Below are 20,072 nucleotides of genomic sequence, written 5' to 3'. Positions count from 1 at the left end.
AGTTGGTCATGTAGTTTGGTGGATGGGACACCTTTCCATAAGCGCAAAGCGCGGACCCTGGTTGCAACATGCCGCCGGAGCCTCAGCGGCGAGCTATCGTCGTCAAGCAACCAGCAACCACCGACCTCGACCCTTCCACTCCCTCGTCCGCATCAATGTCTACTACCGGCACCATGGGACAGCCTGTAGTCCAGACGATCCACCGGGACCCCGCGCTGTTGTACGTCTGGTGTTTGCCGTGGACGAGACAAGCATGGCTGATAATTCTACAGTTGGTGGATTCTACTCCCCATTACCGTCGTCATGGTACATGCCATCCAAGTCCTTTATGCACCAAAAGAAGAATCTAACTAGCCTCTAGGTCTTGACAGGCATCCTCCGCCACTACGCAATGACACTGCTCCAGTCCACGCCCAAGAAACACGACCTGGCCAAGATCCGACAGCAGCGCTCCCTCGTACGCGGCGTCAACCTACGCACCAACGCCCAGGTTCTCTCGCCGCCCTCCTTCGCTGCTCGCAAAGCCTACATGGTGCAGGCGTACCACGAGGGAAAGTTCCTGGCGGAGCCTGAGCTGAGAGGGAAACCGAGACCAAACCCCATGAGTGACCCGGCGGCTATGGAGGGTATGATGGGCATGATGAAGGGGCAGATGACTATGATGATTCCACAGACGCTGATTATGGGGTGGATCAATGCCTTCTTCTCGGGATTCGTTATCAGTAAGTCTATTTTCTTCGCGCTTGTCCTGGTGGGCGAAGCGAGCGGCTGATGTCTTGTCTACACCGGAACCATCCTCGCGACTCGTCGGCATGCGTTGTCGGGATACTCTGAGATTCGGCTGCTCCCGAGCCGTAAAAGCAAAACTTAGCAGTGGCTAATTTATGTGTGCAGTGAAACTGCCCTTCCCATTGACGCCACAGTTCAAGTCAATGCTGCAATCTGGAGTGGGAACTCGTGACCTGGACGTCAGATGGGTGTCCAGCTTGTCTTGGTATTTCCTGACGTTGTTCGGACTTCAGCCCGTCTACAATTTCATCTTGGGGAGCAACAATGGTACGTTGATGACATCATTTCCTCAATCGAATACGACTGACATTGTTATTTTAAGCTGCCAACCAAGTTACCCAACAGATGGCCATGGCCAACGGAGGTGGGGGTGGCATGATGGGTCCCGAGCAGGATCCGGATAAGCTGTTTCTCAGTGAAGCCGAGAATCTGGAGGTACTGGAGCATCGATGGATATTGGAGGGCATTGAAGACCGCCTCGTCGCCAAACTTGGAGCGTGATGTCGGCACAGGGCATCAGTTGCTGGCCATAGCACCGCCATGGCGTACATACACATCTAGAAAAGGCCCAAAAAGCTATCATCCCGCGTTTCTATTGCGCAAAGACCCCAGATACAGGCCACCGGCGCGAGATAGCTAATTTCTATGACTGTCATCATGTCCCAGTCGTACGGTTCTCGTGGCAGTGGTAGCTGTGGCTTCAAGCCATCTGCGGGGACTTCAAGCCAAGCAGACAAAGGTAGCGCGTTTTCCGTGCGTCGCTATTTCTAGAACTCGAACATCTTTCCACCCCTGTGCAGAGCCGCCGGATTGTGTTCTGACAGTTGACAGCGAATATTGTGTGAAGATAGTCACGTCCATCTTACCCATGCGCCGACGCAGGGGTAGCGCAATGTCATCTGAGTGGGCTGTTCTCGACTTGAGACGGCGCACAAGCTCCGAGTCCTCCAAATTCACTGTTCCCCGCCCGCCACTCGTCAGTCTCCATCTCCAAACACACGGGACGCACCGCCCCCAAATGCGCCCCGAGAGCCCAAGACATTCGAAGCTCTTACCGACCAGCGTCCCTTGCAAGTTTAGTCTGGAGCCTTAGCCATGAGGCGACGATGGAGGGGAGGGTGCATACAGCCGTCGAAACAGCCCAGGCGTGTCTCTGCTATCTTTTCTACCATCCATGAGATGATAGCATCGTCACTAGTGCTCTGCCACTGCCTCCCAGCAATGTACCACAACTGCACTGGCAAAGCCATGCTTCACCCTATCTTGATGCCTGAATCGAGTCTCGCTGGACCAAATGCGCCCCAGCCGGCGACCCACAATGCAACGACTCCCAATGAAAGTCTATTCCTCCACACTCTGACCGACGACGGCTTCTCGTCTTGATCAGGAACTGGGCTTCTCATCAGCGTTGTTTTTGCGCGGCAGCTTTCGGAACCATCACGTCCTTGACGCAGGTGCGGTAGCACGGCAGCGACTAACGACAGATTTTTACGTGCGGCCTCCGAGTAGAGACGAAAATCCTTGACAGTGAGTACTTTGGTGCTTGGAATCTTGCGTCCGCCATTCAATCTCCTTGCTTGTTTCGGCCCCCAACGGTCGAACTGGTGGGCCAGCGATTAACATTCGTAACGCTCACATGGCCCCAGCAACTTCAAGCGAATGTACATTCCGCGGACGCAGCTCAGGCACAAATGTAGACTTGGCTGTATCGCGATACGGTAGCGATCCGCTCACCACTAGCGAGCGTGATTGCTTTTGATTAGAGGGCTGCTCCTGGGGCTGACCCCATCCGCTTTGGTGGTAGGTGCCGATTGTCCACGTCAATTCCAGTGGTGGCTGGACAAATGTGCACAGCTGTCCCCACCGGTGAACCTTAGGAACAGGGGACTACATTGCCAAGGGACAAGGTATTCTCATTGGTCGTTGACGATGAGGCTCTGCGGACTATTCACCATAAAACAGTAGACAGTATGACAATCGGGGGGATGGTCAGACGGCACTAAAGGTTACAGCATTACAACCCAGCCTTAGGTTTCCTAATCTACTGCCTTTACGCATGATACTTCTTGACATACGCTCCGCCTCTTTTGCCTTATTTTCTCACTCTAATCGCGGTACTTGAACCACTTCTATCCACCATTACTGCCATAGCAGGACACTTCCATCGCGACTTGTCGTGGGAGTTTCTCGCCAGTCAAGTAAGATGGCACAAACTGAAACTTTCTGAATCTCTCTAACCTTTGCCAGCACTTCCGTTTTCCATCCTCGTTGTCTTTCGAACGCCACGCATCGCATAGTTTCTACCGTTACTTCCGCTACCTTGTGTAACGATCCAATATCAGCAATGGACGGTCACCAATTCATAGATTTGCCGCAGATAGAAGCTATGGACGATGCTCGTTATCCAATGTGGGCGATAGAGCATATGAACTATATACAGCCATGCAAAGAGCGTATAGTGCATTTCTGTACTGAAGACGACTCCTATCTGGATGCCTACGACAATGGCGCTGTCAGCATGCAGCCTATGCAGCGGTTCATGATTGATCAGAACCCACTTACGCCAGGAATGCTTTACGCAAAGATACCATTTCTAGACAGCCGATACGAGAGACCCTACGAGCAGCATTGGCCTTCGGCAGACTGCTTTCGTCATGCGTCACCGGATCGTTCTTCTTCTGGAAATACTAGCCAAAACACCCAAGACGAGCTCCGGTCACCACACATGCGCCATAGCATCCCGTATGGAAGCCCGATGGAATACTCGCAGCTATCATTATCATACCCACAAGCCGAGTATCTTCAGGGAGGTGTATACCCATGCGAGTCTCATGTCATGGAGCGCGGCAACATCAGCCTTCGTGAGCTTGAGTATGACCCTGCAGTGTCTGAGGCAGTGGCCGAAGATGTTGAGGACGTTACTATGAAACAAGAGACCACCTGCGACCACCACCATACTGCCGTCAAGGAAGAGGCTACTCCGGATTACAGGACGTACGCAGACTCGGGTATCGGCCACTCTGTGCGGGATGCACAATCAGTGGAGCCCGTTGACTTTCCTGAAGAGCCCGCGTCTGACTCTGACTACAGGCCGTCTTCCAGCCGCAAACGTAGACGGTCTACCACATCGAACAGTAGCTCAAGTAGAACACTGAAGCGGCGGAAACCCATCCGCAAAGACTCTGTTGTCCCAAGCCCTGCAGAATCCGTCAAGTTGGAGGGGAAACCTCGTCGAGCCTCTAAGACTTCGAAGGCTAGCACTGAATCAAGCATTCAGGCTGAGGACCGCCGCGCATTCCCTTGTCCGCTCGCTGCGTATGGCTGTACGTCTAATTTCTCCTCAAAGAACGAGTGGAAGAGGCACGTCAGCACCCAACACATCAAGCTCGGCTACTGGCGTTGCGATTTATGCCCACCATCGACTGATTCCAACGACGCGCACACCTTATACTACAACGACTTCAACCGTAAAGATCTTTTCACACAACATCTCCGCCGTATGCACGCTGCTCCGAAAGACAAATCCAGCCGTACTCAGAAAGACTACCCTGTCTCCGAAGAGAATCTTCCCAAACACCAGGCTCGCTGTAACTTGCAATTACGAGATCCACCACAGCACTCGACTTGCCTATTCTGCGAGCGAATATTCGTTGGTGCTACATCTTGGGATGAGCGCATGGAGCACGTTGGGCGTCATCTTGAGAAGGACGGAAGCCGCTTAGAAATGCTCGACCCGGCTACATGGAATGCGGACGAGAAACTAGAGCGATATCTCATCGATGAAGGTCTCATCGTGAGAGATGGCGCAGCATGGAAGATTGGTGATGGAAAGCCACGCAAAAGCGTACTATCAGATAGCGACGCAGACTCCGAAGAGGACTAAGCAATTGTGAACTGTGTATAAAGAGTTTGGGATACATAAACGGAGAGGACTATATTTCGGACTTCAAGATTCATGACGTTTACGACTGTCACTATAGTTTTATACCCGTTTAGGCGTTTAGGAATATTTTATGCAGATAGCGACGTCTTACGGCCGATCACATTTTCGTAGTAGGACATCAAAAGCGCGGTCGTTATACATATGTTAAAATGCATGCCTTCTCACTACACCAACGTCTTGTCATCGCGATATCATATAGCAGCCTTCCAGCGCATCTCCGTCCACTTCCCATCTCACGCCCCAAAGCCCACTGCAACGTCCAAATAGCCCCCATTCACGACTTCTCTCCCCTCTCCTTTCCACACGGCCACAGCCTCACACTAGCTAAGCATATTTAGACTGCATGGTACACCCAAACCAACGGTCCCGGCCCCCTCTTCCCGAAAGCAAATCTACAACATAGCCATAGGCAGAAACGACGTTGCTAACGTTTACTTGATCGGGAATGAAGCGCAAAGTGCTTCGGTGAACATGGCGTGTTCACCGGACTGTGCATATGACATGCAGTGAGAACCTTGTTTTCTCACGTGGGGGTGGATGACGGGTGGGTTGGACCAGAGAGCGGGAAGATGAAAAGATGAGCAGGGAACGATCGGTAAGCCTAGGCAGTGAAGGAGGCTTCGGGATTGTACAGCAGAATTTCAGTTTTACATCGTAAGTAATGATGAACGTCATCGGTCTCAATGCCTGTTTCGGTCATCGTTTGGGAACGTGGTGGTGGGCTAATGCGAGCGTGGTTCGAGACGCTGCACTTTGCATTAGTGTTACGTCCATCCGTTTGGCAAGAGGACATCTCAAGACCATCGAGTCGTAACCTCCAAAGAAAGAAACAAGGCAAAAGCAGGCAGAGAGTTCGACGTGTCAAGCTTAACTTCTGCCTTTTCTTCAATCTGCTGCCTGAGGCAGCACAAAGTGAGGCTGAGACATGTACGTTCTCTAGACCTACATGCAGATACGAGGTTTGTCGAGGTCCTTCATGCTGCGCCCCCGCTTCTCTTCTCGAAGCACTACGCTCGCTTACCGAGAACCGGCTATCGGGCTCATCTGACATCCTATGATGAATGCGTCTAAAGATGAAGGACCAGAGATGCAGACATGTCTTTGTAGATCCAAGATTTACGTCGCGCTCGGTTGTGGAATGGTCCGGTATCCGGTGTGGATAGGGCAACTATCTGCCTTTCAACTACGTGTTTCTGCGCGCGTTTCATTCACTAATCCGATTACTCTGACCCAGAGCTCTTGGTGCGCTATCACACTAATGCTTTGTCTCAATGATAAGTGCGTTCGATTGTCTCGCCTTTAGGACGGAAGGATGCTCTTAGATAGCGCCCATGGGCCGATTTCGATGCATATTCGCTGGGATGATCCACGTACGAGAATCCCAGATCCAAGACTTGGGCTCGGGGTGCGCGATGGTGAATCCTCCGAAGGTGATCCTGTGAAAGTTGGGGACATCAGAATCAGCTAAGATTTGGGGCGAAGAGACGGGGCGACTGAGGCTCTGTGGAGACGAGTCAAGCGTATCAGGACTAGTGTCCCTGGAATGATGTCACGAGAGGAGAAGAAAGGCCAACGAGCTTGCTTTCACTGTGCTTCTAAGTCCATTCTTGAGGTCTGATTTACGGTTCTTGCGTCTTTGCATTTGTGGTGCTTTTTCATGGTCGCTCGACAACCGACAAGCCTTCTTCGCGCCTTCACGCGGGCGATACGATACGTATCTAGTTTACGATGCGCGTTCTGCTGTCTGTCTGGCCGTCAGATTGATCAAAGTTTACAAGGCCGAATTGTGTACATTGCTTTGATATTCCTCGCAAGAACCGATCAAAGCTAGCTTTCAAGGAATTGACTGTGTTTTCTTCCTATCTTGTCTAATCCACATTCCTAGGACCTTCTTGCGAAAATTGTTCGTTATCGATTTTCTGTGGCTTGACTGGTGGGTAGTGAGTGACTTGGTCAAGTCTTTGACACAAAAAACCGAAAATAGGGTTGGCCAATGAAGGGAGAAACGAGTGTTTCCCTCCTATCAAAGTGTGGGTCTCGATGGGTAACTACGATGGCTCTCAAATCGAGTGGGTTTTTCCTATGTGTGACGCTCCGTATCAGAATCTTTGGACGTTTTACCAACAGCTGTCGGAATGTGCATGAGGTCGCATTTGCTATAAGGAAGTCCGAGGCAATGAGTTTCATTTCTAGTACAGCAGCTTAGATAGTAGACGTTCATTCTTCGCAGAGATCATGACCTGGTACTCCACCTTCAAACTGTTTGAACTTTCTCACAAGCGCTTAGTGGACCCTGAAAACGTGCACCTTCTCCTTCACCTGAATCACCGTTACCTACAGGGTATTAAATCTTTTGCCTTTCTCACTTGACAGCTCCCTGCTCCATACTACCTCCACCGCGCTCTTTTGATACAACTAGCGAAGTACACAAGGTCCAGTCAATTTCCAGCAATAATCAACATGAAGACTACAGTTCTGAATGTTTTCGCCACTGTCCTTATTTGGGCGACGGCTGTCTTTGCTCTCCCCGCCGTTGACGATAACCGACAGCCACTGGTAGCTCTTGGTGTGTTCCCAATTACAGCGCGTGTGAATACCTCAAATTAATACTCTTCAGATCTCGATTCGGCTCATGGCAACAACCGCAACCAGGTCATTCCGCGAGTCTCACCTGATCAGACTAGCGACGTGGATGTTCCATACGAGAGCTTTCCAGCTTCTGGAAACTCCACCGACGTTCACGCCTTCGAAGGAGACGGCGCCAACTGCAAGGGTAGCTCGCAGTGTAAATATTGCAGGGCGAGCCTTGACCAAATGCTCGAAACTCTCCACAAGATTCGTAAGTACATTCTAAATCCTCTCATGTGTATTCTAGTCACGGATGCTATTACTGAAGCCATTGTTCATAGCCGATCATGTCACATTCAAGAACGGCGAGAAGATTGCGTGCCAAGTATGCAATCACGAATACTTTCAAGGCATGTGTATTTTCGCCCGAAACCTTCATATGGATATCAACGCCAAGGACGTCCGAGAGATCGTTCAGCGGCTTAGGAATCACCCCTGCGGACGTAAGTCGGACTAATCTTCTCGACGCTGGTAACTTGAAGCTGATGATTCTTAGGATGCGGAAGCGTTCCTATCCATAAGGGCGCAAGTCTCGACCAAGGTATGATCACAGCCAACTACATCAACCGTGCATGTGCTGGTAAAGCAGAGGACCGCGCTCGGGGTTGCCCACCACCCCAACTATAAGCCTAGGGACAAAGACTCATTACTGTAGAGAAGCAACTCAAAGCTCATCCTTGTACACCTCCTCACTTCCCTCGTGCATCTCATCTCCATCACCCTGCTCAGGCTCAGGCTCACGTTCCTTTTCCTTGCCCATGCCTGCGTTATCCTTATCCTTGTTCTTGCTCGTCTTTTTCTTCGTCTTCTCAGTGTCTTGATCTTCGGTGTCGATGATACCTCTGAACTCCCTGCCTCTAGGTGTATCTACAAGGTCTAGTTTCCATCCTTTCTTGCCTGCTAGCTTCTTTAGATTTCCTTTCAAGGTCTCAACATCCTTGGGGTCGGCAATGTTGAGCTTCTTCATTTCTTCTTTAGACATTTGCTTGCCGTCGCTGCTCGCTACTGTACCGATAAACGTCTCCTTGCCTCCTCCAACAACGACTGACTTCTCGATCACCTTGCCTTCGCTTCCAACAAACCTCTTCGCACCGACTTCAATGCCACCGATGACGATGCGCTTGGAAGAGCCCTCGAGGCCGTCGGCGAGCTCGCGAAGTGGGTTTGTATTTGCGTCGTCGGCTGTGTTGTGAGCAGCGATGAGACGTTCGGCTGCGGCCATCTTGGCGGAGACTTGTGCTTCTGTCCAAGCGTCGACTTCAGACTCTGGTATAACAGGTTCACAAGTTATAGGGTGCGCGAGGTTCTCTTGTGGTGGGGTGAAGGCGACATCGTGGCAGAGGCGAGGTGTATCGACAATCATGAGGTAGGAGCAGGTGCTTGTTTCCTTGATCATAGCGATTCTATCGGCAGACTGCGGATTGCAATGGAACTGAAGGGGATGTCAGGATGGCACGACATAGAACAGCAAGCGTGCAAGTACATACCTGTACATCAATCTTGCGCGGCTTGCCCGTCAAGTCGCATTCGGTACCGTCGGACAGCCGCTGCACCATGTACCTGCTCGACCCCTTGGTCTCTAGTCTTGAAATCTCTAGGCCCTTCTCCTCGTCTTCACCCGCGTCGGCCTCGTCGTCGAAAGCCTCCTTGCTGCCTTGTTCACTTCCAAGCGTTTTCTGGGCATCCGCTTTCTTGTTCTTGTCCTCTTTTGGATATTTGCCCAGTACAAAGCTGTGTACGCTCGTATCCTCGACGGGCGGATAGTGGGGGACCCCTCGGCTCTGGGGCAGTTGGTGGAACTGCTTGACCTCGTCCTTGTAGCAGAAGCTATAACTCCACCAGCCGCTCACATAGTATATGCAGTTGCCCTTCATGCCTTCGAGCAACTCCCATCCACGGTCTGCTGCGCGTAGGAGCTCCTTCTCCTCCTCGGCCTTTGCTTCCTCGGCCGATGTTGTGTCATTCTGAGCTATCTCTTCGGGTATCACAGGTATGCTGCAAAGGTACCGCTGTCCGTGCAGTACTACTGCTTCGTATGTCTGCTCGAGCGGTTCGTCGTCGTGTGCTATGTTCGCGGCTGGCTTATCGCGCTTCGATAGTTCCTGCGTCTCTTGCGAACCCGCCGTGGCAGAGCTCGAGCTGGGTGATGCGTGGGAGAGCAGGAAAGTCGCATCATTCTCCGTCACAAAAGTGTCGGGCCATAAAACCTCATACTGGGTGTTCGGTCAGCGAGTGATGACGCTACCTAGATGTGGCTATGTGCAGCGCATCATCGTACCTGCGGGAACGCGAGCAAGTCGTCGAAGACGCTAAATGCGTGCTGGTTCGCCAGCGCTATGCGCAGCACCGCTGGGAGTGCCCATATTCCCCTCATCTTTGGCAAAATGCGCTACGATTTGCAGAGCGACTTGGAGGCTTGCGACGTGGAGCTGATTGCCGAGTTCTTGTAATCTTGGTTGGAGCCAGATGTCACTTCCGTGAAGCTAAACTGTATTTGGCAAGACTATTGGAGGACACGCGCACGTTGGGCACACGTTAAGCTGTCCTTTTGCTTGACATGAGCTTTCATTCACCGAGACCGGATCGATTCTGTCGACTATGTCATCTTCCCTTGATATTCTACGAGAAACAGCTAAAGTGACTAATCTACGCCACCCACTCCAACAGAATGAGATCAGACTTGTGAGGTTGAAGTCTGCTCCATGGGGAGTACCGATCATGTGTGAATTTAACAGTGTTGACATCAAGTACAGCTCATGGGCAGCATCTACAGGAAGTGCAAGCAATGTATCGTGTACCTTGGGGACAAGCTTCATGGCTCTACCCCGTCTTTGAGTGAACCACCGCCAGTTTTGCACTTCGACCCCAAAAGAGATTCTCCAGTCAAAAAGAAAAACGCGAGTCGCAAACCCGGCGCATGTGAGGCGTTTCAGTTTTTCGTGCAACTAAACGAAGATCATGAACAGTGTGTTGGGCTGTTCGAGAAACTCTGCAAGAGCTGCCGACAGATCAGTAGAAGGTCATCCATGACAGCTTCAACAAGATGATTAGTATCGATAGCCTCCGCTCTAGACAGCAAGATCCCATTGCCGATACCAAGTCTCTAGGCTTGTTGGATCTCTTGATCCAGTTCCGGGACCGCAATGCTTCCAATTCCAGAGACAAGGTGTACGCTCTTCTCAGTGAAGGCTTCATGTATACCGTGTGCGCAGGTGTGATACACTTTACAGATGCTGGCGTATACAGAATATAGAGTAAAGACGTTGGAACTTTCGAAAGCTGGGGAAAATACTCAAGGCTATCGCCATATCACAAAACCGACGGCGAAGAGGCTTCTGACGACGATATGTACTTTCAAGTGCAAAGGCTGCTCGAAGATGCTATGGTCCAACCATCGACGTAGGTGTCGAAGAGAGGAGATCTCTTGTTTCAGACATCGGTAAGTCGGCTAGCGTTGGAACGCTCTCACGGCGCCTGATCATCGGTGGAGATTGAGCTGGACTAGGACCAGCGGGGACATCTGTTGGTGATGAGGTGTTTCTCCTAAGTGGTGGAAAGACACCATTTGTACTAGGACGGCATAAGGATCAAAGGGAAACGGAACCAGGATCGAGATATGAAATGATTGGCGATTGTTATGTGCAAGAGCGGATAGACGGGGATGCAGAACTTCTGAATTCCTGCAAGTGGATGGGCACAACGGTTTCGTCGTGCCCCAGTTGACTCTAAAATCTTTGAATCGAGGCGACCCCTGTCAATGCGAAGATTCTATAAGGGTGGATGTGCTTTCGCAGCAATATAGTGGAGGGTAGAAATTGTTGTAACCAGGTTTAAGAAAATGCTCGAAAACGCTTTCCTGAGTAATAGCTAGACAGTTCTGCTCTTGCGTGTGTCACGACGATGGAGACACTATGCCCGGTCGGATCGGGGTCCACTTGGTAAGGGTTAGCTTCAAGCATGACGTTGCTAGTGACGCGAAACTTTCACGAAAAAACGTGACAAGCTGCCCGGGCGACTCTCAGCAACGCTGCACTACTGCTACAACAATCTTTCCATATGCGTAGAAAATCAGAAGCACATGTGAGAGTCTGCTCTCAATCTCTGTTTGTTTAGAACTGAAAACAAAGATTGCAAACGTAGTAATAGAGCACACTGTCCTCTATCGGCTTATTTCTAACTTTTGTTTTGGCGCTAGAGATCTTGCTGCCTTGTATGCTGGAAGCAGGAGGTGCCCAGCCAATAGCGGGGTGCGCGCGGGCCGCCCCAAAGCCTCATAACTCGCGACGCCTCGAGTCTGCGTCTATTCACTTCCGACGTTCGTGTTAGGTGTCTGTATGGTTCTGCTAGCAAGGTGTGTCTTGGTTCCAATCGCAATCGCATAGCGGAGATGACTGCCGACGTGTTCGCGCTGACATATGGCCTCAGAGCCTGTTCCTAGGGCAACCCTTCGCATCGTCTTCCTCCACGCCTGTACGCGCACCCCATCAAGGCAAACGTCTGCCTCGCTTTACCTACATACACATTCCACACTTTTCGCGACTGCGTCGCTGTAATACACACTGCATTGCCACCCGATTTGGAGTCGCATTTGCCTCATTCCATCCTACAAAAGTTGATCTGCATCCGAGACAGAGGCCCGGAAAAAGAAAGTCAAGGGGCTGTATACCCAGACTAGGATTCTCCATCAAGCCTGGCTGAAGAGCACTTCTGTTCAGACTGGTTAATGAAGACCTGGTGGCGGACCGTCGCATTATAAAGAAGCCTCCACTTCTAGCCCTCGGCTGCTTGTGGTATACAAGAGATTGATACGTCCCATTAATTTGGAGCACGTCGCAGAGCTCTGGCGTAGGTTCTGCTTGCGTCTTCGTCCAGAACACTCTACACACGACTATCTGCGCAACCCATTCATTAAGCGCACGGTCCACATCGTGCCTACGTTGTCCAAGTGATCACTCACTCTACTATCAGCGCAACTACCACCAACTCGCGCTAGACCTACCTCGAATCATCTCACGAACCCCGCAATCTGCTGCATACCGTGTATAAAAGCCTAGAACTCGCCCTCCAATCACTCGCTCGACAGCTCTGTCGCCTTCCAAGATCCCACGACCGTACCTTTCGCCAGGTCTCAGACCAACCCCACCAGGGCTTTACAGGACAATACGCCCTCAAAGATCCGCCTGACAATCACCATGGACGCCGAACCATCTCAGCAGACTCAACCTGCGACTCAACAGGTCCTAGATCCACGGCGACTGGGCAGAAACAATTCTGGCCTTAACGACGGTGATATTGCCGACGTCTTGGTAATCCTCCACCCAGCCACTCCCACGGCCATTCGCATAGTCGAACAGACAGCTCTGGAGCGACCTGAGCATGTCCTTTTCCGCAGCTCACTCGATTCCATGAGTAGTTCGATCACCGACGTCGAAGAGCAGGAGACATTCATCATCAACGCCCCTGAAGGACGGCAGGGTAGCAGTTCGCGTGCTGGCGCAGATCTGGCATTACGTATGTCTTCTGCAAAAAGGCTGAAGTTCAAGCCACTCGGATTCATATTTGGGCGCAATCACCAGAGCGCCGATGTCATTTTCGGTCAGGACTCCGGCAAGAGGATAAGCAACCAACACTTTCGCATATACCTCAACGCGGATGGCCTTCTCATGCTGGACGACATGTCGACCAACGGCACCATCGTTGACGATTCGCTTCTGAAGTGCAAGGACAAACGCTTCAGCAGGATGCGGATGCTCAGCTCAGGTTCAATCATCTGTATCCAGAATTCTAATGATGCAGAGATGATCAAGTTCATCGTGCGTATACCTTCTCGGGTCAACTACCTGGACCGCTTCCGTGAGAATTTGCGCAACTTCATCACCGAGTGCCAACCAGACTTTGGCGACGCACAGGGCAAGGCTGTTCAGCGAATTACAAAGCAGTATGGCGGGCCGTCGATGAAGTGGGACGGTGGTGAAACCTATAACATCGTCGGTATGTATTGCCTTCGTGGCTTGCTTGATACCTGCTAACTGTTCTCAGGCCAGATCGGTAAAGGCGCCTTTGCGACCGTCTATCAACTTGCTGAGAAGATGACTGGAAAGCTCCTCGCTGCCAAAGAACTAGAGAAGCGCCGATTTATGAAGAACGGTATGCTGGACAAGAAGATCGACAATGAGATGAAGATCATGCAAGATCTGCGGCACCCGAACATTGTCGAATTCGTCGAATACCATGACCAAGGTGACTATCTTTATATCATTATGGAGTTCGTGCGGCAAGGCGATCTGCAAGGCTACCTCAACCAGTACGGATCCATGAAGGAACATGTTGCGAGGTTGATGGCCCAGCAAATCTTGAGCGCACTCAGTTATCTTCACCGTGCGAAGATCACCCATCGCGACATCAAGCCTGACAACATCCTCATCTCCGATCTAGAACCTTTCACTGTCAAACTATCGGATTTCGGCCTTTCCAAAGTTGTCAAGCACGAGGAAACCTTTCTCAAAACCTTCTGTGGAACCCTATTGTACTGCGCTCCAGAAGTGTTTCCTGATTTCAGCGGCCAATCGAAGGGTACCAAGCGCCGGCGTGGTGCCAAGACATACCACTCGTATAGCTCGTCTGTGGATATATGGTCCTTTGGTGGTGTCCTCTGGTACGCTCTATGTGGCGAGCCTCCGTTCAAAGGTATCGCAGATGCCACCGGCGAAGCCATGTTCAACAATATTATGCACACTCCCCTCGATCCGACACCGCTACAGAAGGCAGGTGTGTCCGCCGCTTGCATCGATCTTCTGACGCGCATGCTTCAGACCGACCCTGCAACTCGTCCCACAGATCGCGACTGTCTTAACCATCCATGGCTCAAGGATGGTGCACAATTTCTACCCGACCCGACTCTTCAATCCATCGCGGAAGAAGAGGAGCCAGAGGAAGCTGAGCAGCAGCTATCGCAGCTCAGTCTTCAGGAGGAGGAGATTCCAGAGTCAGACGAAGAAGGCGACATCCTATCTGATGACGAGCTCATGGCCTTTGTCACAGAGCGCCAGCCAAAGCGAGTTCGCGCTGATCCTTTGTACCCTCGAAATCAGGTGCGAGATCATGAGGATTCCAGCGTCGAGCCATCGTTTACTTCCTCACATCTTGTCAATGACGAGAGTTTTCAAGTTATTCCCACACCGAGGCAGCCTCGTTTATTTGGTGAGATTGGACAGTCTGCTTTGCAGAGCTCTGGAGTTTTGAGTGCTCATGCCAATGATGCGCTTTCACAGGATGAATCTGTTCGTCTGGTTCAGAACGATGGAGCAGGCGACACTAGTTACACTACTCGTGAGGCAGAGTTTCAGGGTCCTTTTACTGCACCTGCGCAGCTCGAGCGCGGCTTCTCTTCGCCAAGCCTCCTTGGTGCGGAGTCTTTGGTACGAGATCTCAATATGACCTCGCCGCACTCACCCGTATCTAGAACGCAAAGCCCGGTGATGCCAGCGACGCCAAAGACCCCGGAAGTCGTTCAGCATAGCTCTTTGGACCAGTCGTCCAAGGACTTTAGCCAAGATAGCGAGCCAACCCCGAGAGCACGACCTTCTGGGATGAACCGACAGATCAATCTTCCTTTGACTGCTTCCTACTACTACGACCCGAAAGATCCAACCACACATAATCTGGAGTATGCTTCTAGAGTAAGCGGATTCGATTTTGTGTCAAACAGCCGCGACGCTACAAGTAATACATCCGTATATCCCGACACGACAGCAGCATCGGAAGCAAGTGCGCTGTCAACAACATCGAGTGTTGCTGCAGCACCATCTACAGCGGTAGCGATTCCATCAGTTCCGGTAGAGGTTGACATTCGTCCGCCACCACGGCGACTGGGTAAACTCATCGCAACTCCCGATTCCTTCGCGCCTAACATTGTTCTCAACATCGATCAGAGCAAAACTTCCTGGGGCCGCTTGGGCAACAACACAATCGTATATGAGCACAGAGGTGATACACGCATTCCCAAAACAGCTTTCATCGTGTTCTTTTACTCGCCTGGTGGAGAGACTCCAGAAACCGTAGAGGAGCTTTCGCAACAGGGCAAAGATTGGACCACCTTAGAGAACCTGAATGTCGGCATCTGGACCTGCGCCACACACGGTATCTCGATCAACGGCAAGCACTTGAAGCAGAAGGACGATAAGGGCCGTGCTCTCTTTGGACATCTGCATACTGGTGACATCGTTCAAGTGTATCACGACGCCCGCGGAACTGAGTGCCTCAAATTTCGCTGCGAGTTCTACGTCGGAGCCGGCAAAGAGCCACGACCCGCAGGCAATAGCTTCGGCACACTGATCGGTAACAGGCTTTCACAATAGACCTGTCTTTGCCGAAAAAGCATCCGCATAACAACGTTCGTGCATCACAACAGCATCGTCTCCTTTCTCGGTCATCATCATTCTATTTGAGTTAGCGGGCGTTGATGGTTCCTGTACTAATATCTCCATGCTATCTTTATGCATATTCTCTTTGTAATAGCATCACCTCGGTGTTGGGGCTCCAAGATCGAGCGAAAACTGTCATTCTTAGTCGTGAAAGCACACTGGGTGGACGGTACATGAGCGACATAAACACACTGTTTTATATTTGGTGGAATGTGTTACGAGCATGAATTGGGGAAGAGGCCAGAGATACAGCTCGCATAGTCAGACACCTAGAAAGGCAAGAACATCAATCAATCCATTGAGACAACAATACTGTCAGCATGCAATAGCAGCCGTCGGTCCTTGTCGTACGTCTCAGATGGCCGAAATTGACCAAAAAGGGTCTTTGTTAAAGATTGGTCTTGGGATGACCAAGGCTTGAGATTGCATGACCACAAGCAAGTGAGGGCCTCGACTTCAATTCTTGTTCTCAATACTGGGGAAATGTATGACAAGCTGAACAAAGAAGCTGCTCGTTCTTCCTGTATCAGTATGAACCAATTGGCGGACCCAGGCGGTGCTCACTGTTCGTTTCTTTCCTTGCTCTTGCAAAGTCTTTTCCGTCGTCCTTGCGTGTCAGATCTCGTAGCCTGCACAGAGTGCTAGCATGAACTGCTGACACGAACTGACGATAACGGCATACCGACAACATATTGTCGATCTTAGAGCCCCCGTACTCATTTCTTATCTATGAAACTAGTTCATGGGGCGCGGTTGTGATATCCGAGTCCAAGACCGTGAGATGGGGTCGTTCAAAATACCCAAGTAGCCCTGTGGTCTTCATAGAAGTTTCTGGCGAACAATAAATGGTATTGTTGACTAAGCCCCTGAACTTACCATTAAACTGCTAGAATGCAGAACGACACTAGGCCGGTACGATCCGGTTCCACCAGGCGTGCCGGTGGAGCTTCGGAATGGTCGGATGCGTGCAGGCTTTGTCGTATCTCGCGTACTTGGGATACGATCACGAGGGTAAATTGTATTCAAGATGAGACACCCGCTTTGTCATCGAATTTGTGACACAAAACCCATGGGTATAAAGCGCGATCGATTTGCCTCTTGCAGCTAAACATACAGAAAGATCTTCAAGAGCAACCTGACAAAGCTGCTGATGTCTGTAAAGTCGTCTCTTTGCAAGCCGAATCGCACCCTAGCAGACACGCTGTTCACAAGCGCCTCCAAAGACATAGTGAGAGTACTACAAGTAACATTTATGGAATTGTGCTTCTTCTAAACCAGTGGAATATATGCCTTCCCTCTCTGTCGGGCCCGTCTACTCCTTAACCGAATAATACCAAAGATCGTCCCAACAAAGGCCGTGGCAACACTTGCGATCGCCCATGGTCGCTCTACGAACCACAATACCACGGCGACATCCCCACCATGCCATGATCCTCCAGGCTTGTGACCGAAGAAGGTGTATTCTTCTGAGTAGAACACTCGCGGTAGGACGACGAAGGAATCTGAGTCTGGGTGGAACAAGTCAGCTATCAGGATTGTCTTTGTTTGTTGAGCATAAGTTGCTGACTTACCAAGGTCGTCTCTGGCCCCGCGCTGCATACATTTTCCATCGGGACATTCCTCGAACCATTCTTGCAGTATCGTACTCGTGAACTGTGGCCCGGTCGTCCAGAAGATTGTAAGGTATGGGAACAGCAGATTCCAGTTGTGTGTCACCAGACCCTCTGTCATCCTCTTCACGATCGGATGCTTTGCTGCGGATGCCATCAGGTCGTTATTGACACCCAAAGGCGATGCTTCCGGAAACCAGGCCGGAAAGTCAAGCAAAGGATCCAATGAGCGTCGACACGCGACATCTAGGTCCATGTATACACCACCAAAGTGATAAAGCGCGAAGTACTTCAAGGCGTCGACCTTCTGAATAGGGTACTTGTAGTTGTCATATGTTGGTAAAAACCAGGCGTACTCATTGGATAGAAACTCGCGAGCGCTCGTTGCATTCCACATGCGGACCTCGTAGCTTGGGTTGTGCTCGCGACATAGTTGCGGTGATCCAAATCCAATCGATGGGCCTCCAGAAGGCCCTTCATGGCCTGGGTAGATTCTTTCGAACCATATGTAGTGTATCGTACGTGGGATCTTGGTTCCGTTGTAGGTGGAAGAGTAGTCGGACTCCTGAGGCTGCTGGTTGTTTACCCGCGATTCGTTCAATTTCTTCGCGTAGTCGGTGGGGAAATCATCGAATGTGATTTGCTGTTCGACGAGGAAAGACTGAAAGACATATTGGTGCCAGATGACGCTCAATATCTTGAGCAACGCTGCGGCAGCGATGACTCTAACGACTAGTTGACGGACGAACATCTTTCCACTATTGTATAGATGCTAGGTTTGGTGGGTAAGGGTTGGGACACACTGTTCTGACACGAGGAAGTAGGAGACTTTTCATGCTCTCCATCAACTGCATGCCCCTTTCTCCCATTCACACAGCCGTCTCGGGCACACCGCCCTTGACGTTAGCCTCGTACACACTACAACATTGATACACCTTGGCACTTACACCCTCTGATTGACAAGGCCCTCGTCAGCTGCTGTGGTCCTCCTAGGGATACGAGTTTCAGGAGGAGAACCGTGGGTAGCATGCCAAACAGCGCACATCCTCGATCCATAGTGCGGTGTAGTGATCGTCCGAGGCTGGCAGGTAGTCAATGCTAGTGCCCAAATTGTCACCGTGCTTGGACAGAAAGAGAAGCGACATGCCACCGTGGATTTACTATCATTGCAAGCTTCTCAGCATAGGTTCCAGTTTAAATTTAACGAAGGAACCGATGACCGCTATCTCTTGTCTAGCCGCCCCAGGACTTGGTGAGTTGCCTTGCTTCGTAGTAGGTATGAGCAACCTGACAGCACTTACCAGCCTCGGACCGAAAGACCAGTTTTGTCAAGCTTATTAAAGCCCCGAGTATGGTTCCATCGTCGACTTTGAGCACTTTGGGCACGGAAAGTGATGTTGTGAAACGTGGAGGGGCGCTCGAACACTGTGGCTATGCTACCTAGCTCCTCGCGGTCGCATAAGCCAACTATGAATGCAGGTACCGAGCTAGCTTCTGTTAAGCGGGTATGTTTCTACTGTAGTAACGGCACGGTCAGATATTTTGTGCCGAGGCTCAGTCAACTAGGGTTCGGTCCGTATCTAGTGATTTTCCAGATGCATCTCGCGTTTCTTTCTCTAGCCGTGATGCTTTAATGTTCGGCGGTAACAACGCGCGTACCTTAGAATCTACTTTCTTGTCTGTTCTTACCGCTTAACTTGTAGCCGATTGGTTATAGACGACAGTGTACATGATCCCTTAGTGGCTCCTGTATTGTGGCCAACAGCGTTGCCGCAACTAGCAGCGAAGCGAGACATGACTTCTAGATGGAGAAATTACATAACACTGGGTCTGATCTGGGGTATTGCGACCATTAATAGAGTAGCGCTTGTCTTGTCCCTTGACGCGGCTTCGCATGATTTGGCGAACGCTTATTTTGAATGATGAAGTTGGGTTGCGGTGAGAACGGCGGCCCTTTGGTGTAGCGAGGATGCCGGCTTGATGGACTAGAGAACTGCCTCACTATATGTTGGGATAGGCGCTGTACAAATGAGCTCTCTATGGTAATGAAATGATTTGACTGCGCAACGGGTGTTTCAGAATCAGAATAAGTGAGTGTCAGTCAGGTGTGGAGAATCGAGCCGAAAGGAGAAAATTGCGACACAGGTCTGGCGCATGCCAGCTATTTTCGCATGACGTGGATCCACCAGCGGAATTCCCGATGTCCTCGTTGGGTCCTGGTTTAAGGTGGAGCATCAGCATATGTTTTTAGTACGAACAAGACCACTCAGCTTCAACGGCGCCATCATCACAGGTAGCTTGACTCTAGAAAACTGACTTAGCCTGAGTTCCACACCCGAAGAACATCGAGTAATTGTCTATAACCAACACTCAACGCGTGAAGCCGCGCTGGAAGCGAACTAGTCGACCGACGAGTTCTGACGCGGCCCCCGTATCCGCTAGATGCGCACATTCGTGGGTACTTTAAAGAACTGAATGACCCATTGTTAGTGGTATCACCTAAACTCCTTCGTGTGTGTGGTAGCAGCTACCATTTGTTGTCAGCTCACTGTACATTTCAGGGGTTCCTCGTTCCCACGTTGTACGATCCAAGGTTCCCGCACTGCCAGGTGGTCTGTTCTCGCCAAGTCCATCCGCGAAAATGTTGCTGCACAGCCCTAACCCTAAATCGCGCCTTTT

General features: G+C 50.9%; 6 protein-coding genes across 6 annotated transcripts; 4 read left to right on the top strand and 2 right to left on the bottom strand.

Moving 5' to 3' along the window:
• Positions 1–68: 68 nt before the first annotated feature.
• GT037_006899 (uncharacterized protein) lies at positions 69–1,290 on the top strand (the record flags this gene model as incomplete). Its single annotated transcript, XM_038931946.1, has 5 exons — positions 69–220; positions 273–306; positions 362–722; positions 895–1,056; positions 1,112–1,290. The coding sequence occupies 5 exons, from the start codon at positions 69–71 to the stop codon at positions 1,288–1,290; spliced, it is 888 nt and encodes a 295-aa protein (XP_038785418.1).
• Positions 1,291–3,133: 1,843 nt separating this feature from the next.
• On the top strand, positions 3,134–4,672 carry GT037_006898 (zinc finger c2h2-like protein; the record flags this gene model as incomplete). Its single annotated transcript, XM_038931945.1, has 1 exon — positions 3,134–4,672. The coding sequence occupies one exon, from the start codon at positions 3,134–3,136 to the stop codon at positions 4,670–4,672; it is 1,539 nt and encodes a 512-aa protein (XP_038785417.1).
• A 2,520-nt stretch (positions 4,673–7,192) lies between these two features.
• Positions 7,193–7,987, top strand: GT037_006897 (uncharacterized protein; the record flags this gene model as incomplete). The annotated part of the gene is made up of 4 exons (XM_038931944.1): positions 7,193–7,298; positions 7,350–7,571; positions 7,642–7,803; positions 7,857–7,987. The coding sequence occupies 4 exons, from the start codon at positions 7,193–7,195 to the stop codon at positions 7,985–7,987; spliced, it is 621 nt and encodes a 206-aa protein (XP_038785416.1).
• A 37-nt stretch (positions 7,988–8,024) lies between these two features.
• GT037_006896 (uncharacterized protein) lies at positions 8,025–9,734 on the bottom strand (the record flags this gene model as incomplete). Its single annotated transcript, XM_038931943.1, has 3 exons — positions 8,025–8,792; positions 8,848–9,573; positions 9,639–9,734. The coding sequence occupies 3 exons, from the start codon at positions 9,732–9,734 to the stop codon at positions 8,025–8,027; spliced, it is 1,590 nt and encodes a 529-aa protein (XP_038785415.1).
• A 2,818-nt stretch (positions 9,735–12,552) lies between these two features.
• Positions 12,553–15,717, top strand: GT037_006895 (pkinase-domain-containing protein; the record flags this gene model as incomplete). The annotated part of the gene is made up of 2 exons (XM_038931942.1): positions 12,553–13,351; positions 13,400–15,717. The coding sequence occupies 2 exons, from the start codon at positions 12,553–12,555 to the stop codon at positions 15,715–15,717; spliced, it is 3,117 nt and encodes a 1,038-aa protein (XP_038785414.1).
• A 1,335-nt stretch (positions 15,718–17,052) lies between these two features.
• GT037_006894 (mannosyl phosphorylinositol ceramide synthase sur1) lies at positions 17,053–18,144 on the bottom strand (the record flags this gene model as incomplete). Its single annotated transcript, XM_038931941.1, has 2 exons — positions 17,053–17,291; positions 17,355–18,144. The coding sequence occupies 2 exons, from the start codon at positions 18,142–18,144 to the stop codon at positions 17,053–17,055; spliced, it is 1,029 nt and encodes a 342-aa protein (XP_038785413.1).
• Between the last annotated feature and the right edge of the window lie 1,928 nt (positions 18,145–20,072).

This window comes from Alternaria burnsii (assembly GCF_013036055.1).
Source record: "Alternaria burnsii strain CBS107.38 chromosome Unknown 731, whole genome shotgun sequence".
In the NCBI taxonomy this organism is placed as follows: domain Eukaryota; kingdom Fungi; phylum Ascomycota; class Dothideomycetes; order Pleosporales; family Pleosporaceae; genus Alternaria; species Alternaria burnsii.
This window is presented reverse-complemented; position numbering and strand designations above follow the sequence as displayed.